This window comes from Sus scrofa, chromosome 1 (assembly GCF_054392235.1).
Source record: "Sus scrofa isolate SSC_HxYL_T2T_F1_AM1 chromosome 1, Sscrofa_HxYL_maternal_Yorkshire_Landrace_v2.0, whole genome shotgun sequence".
Taxonomy (NCBI): Eukaryota; Metazoa; Chordata; class Mammalia; order Artiodactyla; family Suidae; genus Sus; species Sus scrofa.
Genome location: NC_139383.1, coordinates 143,455,403 through 143,470,063, shown reverse-complemented (window position 1 = coordinate 143,470,063; position 14,661 = coordinate 143,455,403). Strand labels below are relative to the sequence as shown.

The 14,661-nt window shown below is 39.0% G+C and overlaps 1 protein-coding gene across 23 annotated transcripts in view; it reads right to left on the bottom strand.

Moving 5' to 3' along the window:
* The window catches only part of MEIS2 (Meis homeobox 2), a 209,578-nt gene that overhangs the window by 54,124 nt on the left and 140,793 nt on the right, over positions 1-14,661 (bottom strand). For all 23 annotated transcript variants that reach the window (XM_084984157.1, XM_084984311.1, XM_084983900.1 and 20 more), the window contains 1 exon segment: positions 7,010-7,086. In XM_084984157.1, the coding sequence (XP_084840283.1) occupies positions 7,010-7,086 (77 nt within the window).

The following is a 14,661-nucleotide window of genomic DNA, read 5'->3' as shown; positions in this document are numbered from 1 at the left end:
CAGGACTTGTCTGTGGAGTTCATTGTCTTTATCAATGAAAGAGAGGGGGCTAATTCTAAAGATCTTCCAATATCAAAAAATAGTCTACATTTTGGGCTGAATTCCCCCCACATATTTAGAGAAAAACCATAACGTTCAGCATGAGGAATTTTATCTTCAAAAAATGTTCTCATTTAAATATTTTCTTTAAGGGGCATGTTTTGGAACTGTTTCAGAAACTTGTTGCATTCCTTTTTTGTTGTTTTGTGTTTTCTCTGTAGCACTGTACTTTCCTTTAAACGAGGGACTTTTTTTCTCCCCTTATTGGCATTCCAACCCAGCAAAGAAATATGCATCCTGAGATAATGCTGCCAGCTTGCTATGAAAACCATATTTCATTCTTTCTTTGCAGAGCGAAAGGGAAAAGCACAAAGGCTGTGGTATAATGAATGTAAAGGATTGCAGCAGACCTCCCCTTTGAGTCCCCTCGCTGGCATCTCCTTCCTTTATTTCCCCCTCCAACTCCTTTTGTTTACCACTTTTAAAAGGCTCTCAACTGAGTCTGAGCCGCTGGCCCAAATTTGGACAGAATCTCAATTTCTGGAAACGGTACTCTTGTCTCTAGGGGCTAGAAAGTGTCTGGAAATGCTAGTGTGACATGGCAATGGACTGGAGGCACAGCTGCCTAGGTACAATACGTATCTTCAATTTTTTTATCTGTGTGGGATGTCAAAATTCTGCTGCAGAAACTGAAATGGGAAAATATGGTAACAGTCCCTCTTATTCAAAAGTGGCATGCCCTGTATTGATGCCCTAGTCACCCCCAGCTCCATTTGCTGTAGACAGAGCAAATTGAAATCCACTTAGATTTTCAGGCCATCCCTCTGTTTAAACATAAACCCCGTGTCTTTTTCTTTTCACGTCTTTTAGTCTCTCTCACCACGCCCCTTTGGTTTTCCTCTCGGAAACCACGACAAGTCCCCCAGAAATGGAGACCCTGGAGACAGAGTGATTGGAACCTGGGTACAGCTGGAAAGTGACTGGAAACCTTGCAGTGGATGTAAACTCAGCTCTGTCACCCCAGAAGCAACTGGCAGTTAAGAAAATGCTCTGGGTTAGCAAAGGACTTTGTGGGGCTCAATGCCACCACATCCCGGGCATCTCTGTCTCCTCCCCTGGTCCCTGATTTCTATGGCATGTGAGCCCATCTGAAAGAGAAGCTTTTCACCTCAAGCTCAGAAGCTGAGGTTCCAAAGCATGCTTTTTTTTTTTTTTTTTTTTTTTTTGGTCTTCTTTTCCTCAGCATTGGCAGTTTCAGCACATGAAATGCTGACAATGAATCTAGCACCTGGCAAATCTGACTGGAGATTCAAATGGATTTTTGATTCAGAAACAGAGATGTTCCTTGGAAATAATCAGAGAAGATGGCAGCCCTGTGTTTAACAAATGGCCGTGGTGGAAACTGCTGAGTGGAGAGAGGATACTCTGTCCAGCCGGCTCATTCCCTCAGGTTTATCTCTACTCCACCTCCCTGGTCTATCACTCTCTTCCTTCAATCCTTTTTCTCTGGAGATAAAAGTGTCCAGCTGTCTCTGTGCCTCATTTAGATTTCCTGCACCACTGGCCAATTATTCCATATGTTTACTACAAAATTATTTTCCTCAATTCCCAGCTTACTCGTGATGTCCTCACATTACAACGGATTTCCTGGTGTCTGCTCTCCTTGCCGGGGAGTGACAATGTACACCCCTTTGAAAACGACTTGTCTTTGCTGTAAAGCGCAGTCTCTTACCACGAACCCAGCCTCCTACTCATTTAATTAGGCTTCAGATTGGGCTGGACTCACTGACAGAGGACCTGCCATCGACTCTGTCTTATAAACCCCCCTACAGTCCTGCTCTTGCCCTCCAAGTGTCAATAGCAAAGAAAAGCATCAGGGCACCCACATCTATCTGGACCGATGGGTTCCTGAGGAAAATGATTGCTTTCCTTAGGCTACCACTCTGTTCCAGTCCATATTTTAATCAGGGCTGAGAGGGTCTTCTAACAAAACCGCTTTTTCTTTTCAGAGCATTCTTAACCTATGTCATATTTACACACACAAATCCTTTTGTCTCCTCAACTTTCCATTTCATAAGAAAACCAAGTCACCCAGGGAGTTAGTGAACTTTCCTCAAGGGAAAGGGAAGAAGAAAGAGAAACTGATTGCCCAGACAACTTTCCCAGCACAGTTCCTGAGTCCTCACTGAACAAGCTCCTATCTAGTCTGGAAAAATTCATCAACGTGGTCAGACTGAAAGAAGCAAAGCAAAACTGTTCCTTTCCATGAGGAAGTTCTACAAAGTAGAGGTCTGCTTATTAAAAGCTAGTGCAGCAAGAGAGATTGTTGTAGACCACTGATGGAAAGGTGGGGCAAGCAGGACGAAGACATTTTATGTCTTTAGTTTGAGAGGCTGGGCAAGGATATGTAATCTATTATACAAAGGAACTCTCTGAGCTACCTTCAACAGGCAAGTTCTTTGAAATTTGTTTCATGCATTTTTATTTGGGGCCCTGGAGACAGCCTTCTATCAAGAAAGTAAGTCCTTTCTTCTTAGTCTAACTGTTTTCTGTCAATAAGATGGATAGAATGGATTTGGGATTGTTGGTATATAGCAGGATGTAATACTGCAGTGATTTGAGCTTATAAAAGTAGTATTTCTTCCTTTTAAAATTAAACCTGGAAATAGGAACTTAAAAATTAATATTGTAATTCATATATATAGCACTGGGGGAAGTTACATAAAAACATGGAGGTGTTATGATTTTTCTCAAAGTATTTTTAAGCTTGAGGGGTTTGCATTGTCAAAGGTAAGACTTTGCCATATTTTGGTGATTACTATTGTCAAAGGCGCATGAATGCATCCTAACACATTATTCAAGCAAGAACTTGCTCATTAAAATATTTTTTTATTCTAAAACTCTTTTGCCAATGAATGAATGTAAGTACGTCTCCTGAGGAAATACCAGAGCATTAATACCCAAAACTTTCCTTCAAAACGTCTAACTTTTATAGCTATTTGAAGCCACTTACCTCCTAGGGCTCCCTAATCTTGCCTCCCTGGCATCAAAGAACTACAAAAAAAGGATCATCTAAGAAACTACAAAAGTCAACCTTTGTTTAATATAGAAGCTATGCACAGTAAGCTGTCTGCTCTAAAATTTTATCACCCCTTACATGTGTGTCTATTTCTTCCTGAAAGAATTCTCCATTCTTGTTTGTAAGCAACCTAATGAGGTCTTTATTGATATCACCATATGAAATCATCATAATTCTCTCTCATTTTTACAATTATGTGCTTTTTTGCTATTTTAACTGTGGATAGCTTCTACACTGAGCAGGTAGCATGCAGTTTTTCCCTGAAATGTTACAACCATGTAAGATATAAATGACCGTTGTCCCCATTTTACAGGTGAGGAAACTAAGGCCTAAAAGGGTTAAGTAATTTGCTGAAAGTCAAACATCCGACAAACAGTGGACCTAGGCTTTTAGTGCCACGGAGTCTGGTGCTAGAGTCTGAGTGCTTACCCACCAAGCTGTATCAGCCTCCAGGTTTTCATCAATATTCAGTCAAAGGCCACCAGGTTTGCTTCTCCATTGTGAGGAGGTTACTCAGATTAAGGGTATTCATTTCCATGTTTTTCTCTCCTAATGCACACACTTTGTAGTTTCATAGCCAGTGTGGCTCTTTCCTAACTGAACAGTCTTACTACTTATACTTAGCTTTGGCAGTGAAGTATATGTACACTGAAGAGCTGGTTATCATCATTTAAAAAAAAAAACTCTTAATTAGGTGATTGATTATTTATGGACTTCTGAGGGTTAACTATAGGGAAAAATGATGGTGTCATAAAACTCCATTCTTTTCCTGAAATCACATTTTGATTTGTTTGTATCATCACTTTTTTGCGCACTCCCTACTGTAAATACATTGGAAAAGCCCATTAAAATTACTTCCAACATTGGCTGCTAAGATAAAACAATCTTTAATTCCCTTAATTATCTCCTAAACTTCCTTTTTTTTTGCTTATTTGTTCTAAAATTACTGTCTGATCTTAACAGGTCTGTTTTTATTGCTTATTGCTCTCATCAAGTGCGTGGGGCCATGTTCTATTGCTTGTTACTACAGAGGCAATTTTACAGCGATACTTAACTACCCTGACCTTGCCTGGCCCTTCTATTTTAAGAGGTAAGTGAGAAGCAGAACTGAAATGGCAAGTCTTCCGTGATTTTTTGATTTGCATGCTTTTTCTATTCTGATTCTTGGGGTCCAAGCATCACAGCAGATAAGTCTAAATTCCCAGCTTCAGTCAGAGAAGTGGGTATTATTTCCTAGGAGAACCGACACAGTGAGGCTTAGGAACTGCTCTGTGATCCCTGCGCTTCTTTTTGCTGAGAGCTCTCAGGACTTGGAGAAACAGTTCATTGCTGACTCTTCTCATCTCCTCACCTGGCACTTAAGACCAGTGATTAGGAAGCCTTTAGAAATGAATTTGGATCGCTTTCCTCTGTTTTGAAGATGTTATCATCAAGACATTGGGCAATATCAGAATGTACCATTTCAGAATGTACCAAAAGTGCTGGTGTGCTCTTTTACATTTCTTTTCGAAATCCACCAACATTCGGTTCCTGTGAAATTCCAGGTCATCTTTTAGAAGTATTTGCTGTATTAGCCTCATGAGTCACACTTTATTATCAAAGTTAAGGGTAGCTGTTAGCTAAGAATTGGACCTTGGGGCAAGATTATAGGGTTTTTCAGAAGGAAGTGTGAAAACTAGGGAGATGGAATTATTTTGTTAAAGATGTAGGTGTCAATATTTATGCCATATTACAGAGAGGCTGTGGCGTGATGGACTGTCACATCCTAACCCTTGGCATTCTGCAGCAAACATGGTTCAAATGACAGAGAAACAAGAACCCTAAGATGTTTCATACTGACCAAACTCCTTGTCCATGCCCTGGGGTGCAAGGGAATTCAGAAAATAAGGGTGCTGTCTCCAGGTTCCAACCAGGCGTCTCATTGTGAGAACCACTCATCTTTAGACCTGACTGTCATATCTCTGCGCTTCAAGTGTAATGACTACATCAAAAAGTACAGGTAGTGGATGATAGAGAGCAGTACTTTCAAAAAAAAAAAAAAAAAAAAGCAACATCAAACACCAAAGTCAAACATCAATGTTGAAAGACTTCCTTTTTCTCCAAACTCCCACCACAACCATCCTCAACTTGCCCCCAATTTATGAAAATTATGATTTTAAAGCAATGTTCACTGCATCAAGGTCCACTGTACAGAAAGAAGCTTGGTTTGGTAGCTAGCGTAATATAAAACAACATGCAGAGCAAATCAGTCTCCTCTCTTCAACACAGAATGTTATTTATTTTATTGTTTTAGACCACTGAGAGCTGGTGCTGGGGACACAAGGGAGAATATATATAGAGAGAGACATACAGTATCTGTATCTCCTCTATGAGGTTCATATCAGTGTATAACCACATACACATCCCATCTGGAGATTACAGCCTTTATTCCAAGTTTTTGGTCCAAAGGGTATCTTTAAACGTACATAGTTCCAATCTTTAGAAGAAAATTAAAGTGAATTCAAGTCTGTATTGTCTATCCTTTCTTTCTGCCTTTCTTTTCAGGTTAGCAGTTTATTTCTGCATTAATCACCCTGACAGAAGCAAGGCAACTCAATTTTCTGCTTCTGTAGGTAGGCACATCACTTTCTGTACAGCACTAGGCATGAAAAGGGCTGCAGCTAAGCTTTGGTTACTGGTGTAATTGAAATGCTATCCACACTATAGGGTGCATTAAAGTCAGATAACGGCAGTTCCTGTGGCCAATTTAAGTAGCTTGACTTCCCTGGGAAAAAAAAAAAAATTGCCTGACAGATAAGGCAGACAAACTGGCTAATTCTCCAAGCATGTCTCTCATTGTGATCCTAGAAAAATGAGAAAAAAATGAATCACAGAACCACAAAATCAATTGACCCTCGGGTAGCTCATCAGGCAGCGAGCCTGATAAACCTAAAAGCTTTGTTAATGTCTGCCTGCCTGTATCCCACAGATAGAGCACTTTGTAAATGAACCTGCTTTGATAAATATATTAAGGAAAGCTGTGAATAAAGGCAGAGACTTCTCATTTGTAAATACAACCTCTGCTACATGGAATTAGAATGATAAAATGGAGTTCCATGTAATTAAGTTTGTATAAGGCCTGAAATCCGTGCAAATACTTTCCCTGAATTTTGAAAGAGAACTGTCAGTTCAATTAATCTGAACATCACCCCAAGAATGTACTGAACAAAATTAAGCTGCTGATAAGACCTGGGCCAGTATTTTGATAAGTAATTCCTATATCATTTCTTGGCCACTGTGATCATTTTATTTAATCCTCTGCCCCTCCTTTTCCTCAGTTACCCTCTAAGCCATATACAAAGAGTGATGGTCCATGCACCTCCTCAGAAGTAATCGGCCAAATCGCAAAGCTAAAAACAGGAAATTTTTTTTTAACCCTGTGTTCAAAAAAATTTAGGTAAATAAATTTCTATTAGGAGATCCTAAAAAGCCTGCATCTCCATCACCCCTCAAAGCCCAGATAAAAGAAACCTTCCCAGAACTGATAACTCCACATAGGGCCTGTGCCAAAATACCCGGAGTAACTGTTTTCCGGGGAATAACCTGAACAGAATTTGTTGTGTACCACTGGAGAATTTTAAAGCAGGGGAGAAGGGGAAACATGCGCTGGAGAGGAAGAGTGGGAGAGAAGAAAAGAAAAGAAAGGAGGAGAGGGAAAGAGAAGAGGAATACAACTTGCAAAAACCATTTACCTAGTTATCTGTCCCTAGGCACTAGGTTCTCACCTCCAGGTAGAAACCCAGAATTCATCCTCCTCAATTTCTTTTGTTTCAGAGACAAAAAAAGGAAAACAATTATTGCGAAATCTTACTTCAGCCACGGGAGAAAGACATTGATTTTTGGGTCACTCACCAGTTGTTTACTTGGAGAATTGTAAGTCCTGTGTCTTGCGCTAACTGTTTCTTCTGCTCTTCGGAGGGGTACGGATGCTAATGAAAAAAACAAATGTTTTGAAAGATGTATCAGAAGTTAGGAAAGAGTCACTTATGCCTAAGAATGAAAGCACCGTTTGTGATTTCTTTAGTCTATGGCTTGATTTTCTCAATCACAGCTTTTTCATCACGTGTGGGGAAAACAATGGCAGAGGACAAGAATTCAAAAACCTTCTGAGGCAGCCCCATTCCTGCCACACTAGGCTGGCAGTACAAAGCACCACGTTGCAGGTATTCAGTTTCTTCCATTAGTTAGGGATGCACTTTGGCGATGGGTCAGAATTTTGGTTACCTACAATCACTTCAGTTACATTTGAAGGAATTCGTTTCAGGCCCATTTTACTGGACTCCCTAGAAAACCTCAGTTAAGCCCTTCTCCTATGTTATCTTTGTGAGACGACTCAATATAATCATTATTTCCTAGTTATTCAGAGGTTATGGACAAAGTTTGGAAAGTAAGATCGTGCATAATCACAACTATTCTTGGAAGCCATGGCAACTGCTTCAATTACAGCCGAGTTTACGATAGTTATTTATATTGACTCCTTTAAGGGGTAGTGGAAAGTTCTTCCTTTTTTTTTTTTTTTTTTTTTTTAACTGTTTCCTACTCCTGGTTAAGAGGGGCATGCACAACGACCCCACATTAAAAGGAGTCGAAAACATGCAATGCTTCATACAGAAATTTTTTATTACCCTAGTGTGTGGCAATAAGAGAATGAAGCCATAGGTTTCAGCATTTTTTTTTCATTCTTGACTTCCCATCCCAACTCACCAACATTTATAATGAACCCTTCTCCCATCATCAAACTACTTTCCTCTCTCATTTTAAAAATCAAAGATGGTTACTACGGAATTATACATTCACTTTGAGACACTGTACTGGCATGCACATGTCTGTTAAATAGGTTCCTGCTCTAAATTCACTGATCTTTCTCAACAGAAAAGTAAACTTTCATACAACATGTCAAAGGCACTCCTAAACTAGAGCGCCTTTAGTAATAAATATTTCCCATCAACGTTATTAAAGGGTCACGTGAGGAACAACAGAGTATTCCATTGAGAGCATTCTAATCATTCCACTGTTTGAGAGAGTGAATGTTTTTCAATCATCTAAGATTTTATTCTTCAGGAATTTCATCTTCTATAATAGCATAGATTATCCAAAATGTGCGTGATTACTTATTAGCAAACCCAAATGCCATTAGGTTAAACAAAATCCCCTGTATTGCAAAAGGGGTTAACTAGATTTGTATTAATATAGAAGCCAGGCTTTTAATATTCTGCAAATGTTAACAAAGAAAGATGATAATGTTGAGTTAATATGGGTTAAGCATAAAATGAAAATAAATTTTTCTGATTGCGAGGTGTTGACATTTTTTTGGCTAGGGCCTCCAGCCTGTTCCTGAAAGCTGTGTAATTACAGAAGGCTTTTCCCCTCCTTCCCCCTCCTGCTTCGAGCCTACCCACATTAGTAATGACCCCTTCACTGCTTCAAAAACCACTAATGGTCTTCAGCACAGGCAAGAAAAATGAACAGGATAAATTGGAATCCACAGTCAGTAATTTGCATCCTATGAGGCTGCTTTGGCCACTCACACTCATTGCTGGCCATCAATCGTTGCCTGTCAGGTGCTGCACTCTGCCACCATGACAAATACTCCTCCTAACACTCTGATTCGTCCAAACAATGTAATTGTCCTCTATTCTCCTTTTGGTAATGGAGATAATGAATGACTGCACAAACAAGAAGGATTGCTCATCACAGACGCCGGGGTAGCTTCGAACTGGAAAAGGCCTAGGGTACAAATTTTAATTGACTGAAAACACTGGTGGAGGGAAGGAATGACCAAAAAGATCCCCAAATCCTTCTTGTCGTGGTGTTTCTCCTGACAAATGCAAAGGAGGAGCACTTTTTGACTTCTTATTCGTCTAAGATTTTGAAAGCCTAGGTTTATCGGTGATGGGTCCAGTGGAAAGGAATTCTACAAATGACAAAAATGAGAATGAAAATTAGGACTCATTGCAAGGAGGTACAGATCTGCGCTGGTAACATCATCCAGTGTGCTGTTTCTTCACGCAGTGTTCTCTTTCTGGTGTGTTTGGTCTTGTTCACTGATGTGATGCATTTTCCCAAGACAGACACATGTTCTGACAACATGTGGGTTGGGGTGTGTGTGTGTGTGTGTGTGTGTGTGTGTGTGTGTGAAAAAGAGAGGTAGAGGCAGACACACACACAGAGAAGGTTTAGATGAAATAAAGGTTTAGGATGCTAAGGTGATAGAAGAGTAGAAATGTGACATTTGTGGAGAGCCAGTTCCTTCAAGTAGGACTGTAAATTCTGATCAAAGAACAAGAATTTTTTCTGGGTATTTTATGAGAAATGTAGTCAAATGACCACAAAATTACATAAACAGTGCATTTTATCTTGGGAATCCCTGAAGTGTACTTTCACTGTGAAAGCAGTTGCAAGTTCCATCCACAATCATTAAAAAAATTGGGACCTTACCAAAATTCACCTTGCACAGATGGCTTTTTTTTTAATTAATAGGGAAGACCATAATAACTTTAACTTATTTAAATAACATTCTGTGGTTTTTGAACATTCGTGATTCTATGCCCCTTTTATACATGGAGTGGACTGTTTATCTGAAAGCGCTCTGGCAGTCAGCCACTATATTTCTAAAATTAAAAAAGGGATAGAAAACAATCAGCTTTCAGAGGAATTGGAACCATAGCAATGTGTTTTGGATTAATTTACAAATATATGTGTATGTTTAAGGCCAAACTGTGGAACTAGAGAATTTCTACTACATGGTCTATCATATGCATTATTCTACTTTATTAGAACAGACATCATATTGAAATAATAAACATGGGAAGCCTTCATTTCTTCTTTGATGTATATTGCTAAATGTCTGACTGGCTCAAATTTAAAATAAACTCTGGTATGTTTGCACTTGAAAACTGGAAGTAGACCACAAGCAATAATTTGTTGTCAGTTTCCATATCTTGGACTAAGGCTATAGTTTAGACTATTCACTGTTGGGGGCAAAGCCACTCTGATCCAGTGGCCCAGAGGTAGCTCAGCTTACTCATAAGAATACACATCGTAACATAATAGTGATGATGGTGATTCCCTTCATCAAGAAAGAACCAGCATAGGTCAAGGTTTTTCACATGCCCAAATAATTTTAAAGTCAGTGTTGAATAAAGCTGAATCACAAAGGTCCTCTTTGAATATCAAGTGACAACAAAAAGCAAATAAGACACGTATCGTTCATGACTCAATATAGATAGAATTTTTTTTGGGGGGGGGGGCCGCACCTGTGGTATAAGGAAGTTCCCAGGCTAGGGGTTGAATCAGAGCTGTAGCTGCTGGCCTACACCATAGCCACAACAATGCCAGATCCAAGCCGAATCTGCAGCCTACAATGCAGCTTTCGGGAACTCCGGATCCTTAACCCACATAGCGAGGCCAGGGATGGAAATGGCATCCCCATGGACACTAGTTGGGTTCCTTTCCTCAAGGGGAACTCCTGAAAATATTTTTTTTAACTGCCTTTTTTTCTAAAGACTCATTTGAAAGTGAGGTATTTTCTGTATTTCAGATACTGATCTTAGACCTTTTTTTTCTGCTTCTTTTGGGGCTAAACTGGTTTATCAAGTACATGCAGATAGATCAACAATATTTTCTTTAATATATCAGTGAAACATTTTTTGGGTGAGATCACTTAATAATAATCTTCTTTTGTGATTAACCCCTCTCCATTTTTGTCTGGACTGGAATCAATTTATCATAAACTTTATTCCCATGCCGAAAGGATTTATACTAGTGTTTTAGAATACTTCAAGTGATACTCTTAAGCATCTCATGAATTAACAGTACACAATAAAGGAAAAAAGGGGAGTTCCCTTCGTGACTCAGTGGTTAACTAACGCAACTAGGATCCATGAGGATGTGGGTTCAATCCCTGGCCTCACTCAGTGGGTTAAGGATCTGGAGTTGCCATGAGCTGTGGTATGTGTTACAGAAGAGGCTTGGATCCCGAGTTGCTGTTTCTGTGCCTGTGGCGTCTGCTGGCAGCTATAGCTCCAATTCGATCCTGGGCCTGGGAACTTCCATATGCTGTGGGTGGGGCCCTAGAAAGCAAATAAAATAAAATAAAAATAAAATAAAATAAAATAATAAAACAGTAAAGGAAAAAAGTAGTGTTTGCAAGACTAAAACATTGGAAATAATCTAACTGTCTATCAAATGGATCATAGTTAAATAAAATGTGAGATTCTCATTAAAAGCTTTTCCCAAAAGGTTTTGGGTGAAAAAAAAGCCCTGTAGAATACCATGTAATATCGACTTTTATAAAAGAGATAAATGCTAGGTAAATAACTATACACATATCTCTGCTCATCATGCAAAGAAAACATCTGGAAAAAAACACACACTGAATAAGGGCTCACTCATGTTGTGTAGGCCATTGGGTAGAGGCTTTTACTTTTATTTTTTAATTTTATGGTTGTACCCACATCATATGGAAGTTTCCTGGTCAGGGACTGAATCCAAGCGCTGCAGCTGTGACCTATACCATGCTGTGGTAAAGTCAGATCCTTTACTCACTATGTCCCTCCAGGGAGTGAACCCATGCCTCAGCAGCAACCTGGGCTGCTGCAGCTGGATTCCTAACCCACTGTGCTACCATGGGAATTCTGACACTTTTACTTTTTGTTTATATATTCCTACATTGTCTGCATGTGTATTTCTGCAAATAATTTTTAAAAATCCAAGATTAATTTGAAAATTACAACAATTTATTTTAAGTATAATTAATTTATACACTTCATATTTTTTAAATAGTAATTTAACTTTTTTTATACAATGAAGTGATATTCTCTTATGTTACGGTAACTTTTTCACTGGATATTTTTAAAAGCAGGACATCTCTGGAATCAGTCCTACCTCTTAAATTATTTTCCCACCCTATGCGTTTGACTGACTTACTGGTCTATAAAATTTACTAGATGAGCTCTTTAAGGAACAATGTGCAATTTGTCAAATTACTTCTGTAATGATGTAATACAGTTGTTAAGACAAGTGACCAATTAACTTGTTGGGCAGGTTTGTAGTTTGAGCAAATACTTGGAAATTGATCATTATGATCACAACTTCATTTTCCTCAGTCCCCCTCAAGATATGACTTATTCCATAGAGTCAATTCAGGGGACCTTGAGTTCGATGATGCCACTTGCAGACAGAAGCCTCTAAGTAATTCCTCTAATTCGGATAATGAAGATGCATTGGGTAAATATCACTTATTGCTCGAGGACCAGACTTACTGAACTGGCACAAGTAGATGTGCTGAAGACTTAACCCCGAATAAATAAGGGCATTTTCATGGAATGTCAAATTTCTTCAATGGTCTTTAACACCTTTTTCTTATGCAAACAGAAATTCTAGTGCTATGGTTAGAATGTATACTGCAAATGAAATTTAAAAGAAAAACAAGAAACAAGATATTTAAAACTCATCATATCTTCCTAGTTGGAGGTAATGTGCTTTCCACTAAACTCATATGGCAATTAACTTGGTATTTATAGTTTTTAGCCCTCCATCATCATGGCTTATTTCCATACCTAGTCTTTATTTATTAAATGTAACTTTCTGAGGGTAATGCCTTGGATTTTTTAGACTTTTGTATTTCTTCCCCACTTTGTCTCTGTGTCTCTAAAGGTTGTAGAAAGAGTGAAACAACAACAACAACAACAACAACAACAAAACCAGACATAAGTTCTCATTCAAGCTTTATCCTTGAACAAGAATGTACCTGAGACCTATTGTCTGTAATGGTAAAATGAAGAGATCAACAAAACTATACATGGCTTATAAAATATTTATGGAGATTATAATATAGTTTGTGATGGTTAACACTGAACCTCACTGACTCTCTCTCTCTCTCTCACACACACACATACTCACCCCTTTCCTCTTAAGTTGTCTGAGCTTCTAATCACCACCCCAGGACACAGTAAAAACCCTTGGCTCTTCCACTACCAAGCTACCTTTCTGTTTCTACCAGAAACACTTCTACCCGAAAAAGGATGCATCTCCTGCTTTTGTGCTACTATTTGTAAATCTTCATTTTTTGGATGTCTCATCCATGTCCTTAGTTCTTGTGATCAGAACCACAAAATATTAGCACCCCAAAGGTCTTGAAAGAGAACCTGTCCTGGGACCGAATTTATGTAAATGAAAAAACCAAGACTCATAGGAACAGCAACACACTCCAGGCCACAGAAGCACGAAGTGGTGAGAGCTGGGATAACTGTCACTCTCCTGACACTGGAGGACTTTCCCACTCTCACATTAAAGTTTTTCACTGTGGTACCTCTTGACCTTTCTCCTGCTAATAGTACGTTGATTTCACTTCAGGGACGTGCTCAGGGTTAGCCAATCAACACAGTTCATCATTCTGGCTGCTTTGAAGATGGAACCACAGTTAGACTAATGGGAGTCAGCAGCACTGTCAGTCAAAGGTATTCTCTTTTTACCTGGGGTGATTAAGTCAATAGAATGTGTTCCTGGACTTGCAGATGGCCATTGTTGCCACCAAAGTGGGAGAGCCTGACTGAGAATGAAACCCATCCAGACAAAAGCAGAGCCAGTAGCTATAAAGAATAGATTTGTTCACATTTCTGCCTTTGGATCCAGTTGTACCTAAATGCAGCCACTCTTTACCTTTTAGTTAACTTGAGCCAATATATCAGCCCTGACTAATACACATGGCACAATTTGGATTATCTGAAAGTTCTGTAGTTTACTCTCTAATCTTTCTACAGCTAAAAATGATTGTTTATTTTTTAAAGAGAAGGATGGCAAAGAAGAGGAGGCAGAGGGCAGGGAAGAAGATGAAGTGAACTATTTTGCTTTAATCTAGAACTACAGACTCTGATCAAATGTGGAACAAATCTTGAGGATTAGAGATTTTTATAAAAAGTGGATCAGAATTGTGATCCCAATAGATTAAAAAAAAATCACCTAACTTGAGAGATAGAGGTTTCAGCATGCAGTGTATATGGAATTGGGGAAAAATTATGTCTAAATGAGAAAAGCAAAGTATAAGGTATATTTTTATGATGCTTCTTCAAATGATCATACAGAGAGTAAATTACAGTATGTTTCTTTATGTAAAGTTGAAACTCTTAGGGAGATGCATATAAAGTTACTAATCAAAATACCCAGGAAACACACTTAGACTCAAAAACCTTACAGAAACCCAAGGCTGGATAGTGAAAATACCCAAAAACCATCACAATCATCTAGCTAAGATCATTTGATTTCAGTAAAATTCCCAGCAGCTGAAGGAGAGTGGTATTTTTGGTGGTGGTTGTTTGGGTTTTATTTTTGTTTTTTTTGCTTTTTAGAGCCAAACCCAAGATATATGGAAATTCCTAGGCTGGGAGTCAAATGGGAGCTGCAGCTGCTGGCCTACACCACAGCCACAGCAACGCCAGATCCAAGTCGTGTCTGCCACCTATACCACAGCTATGGCAATGCTGGATCCTTAACCCACTGAGTGA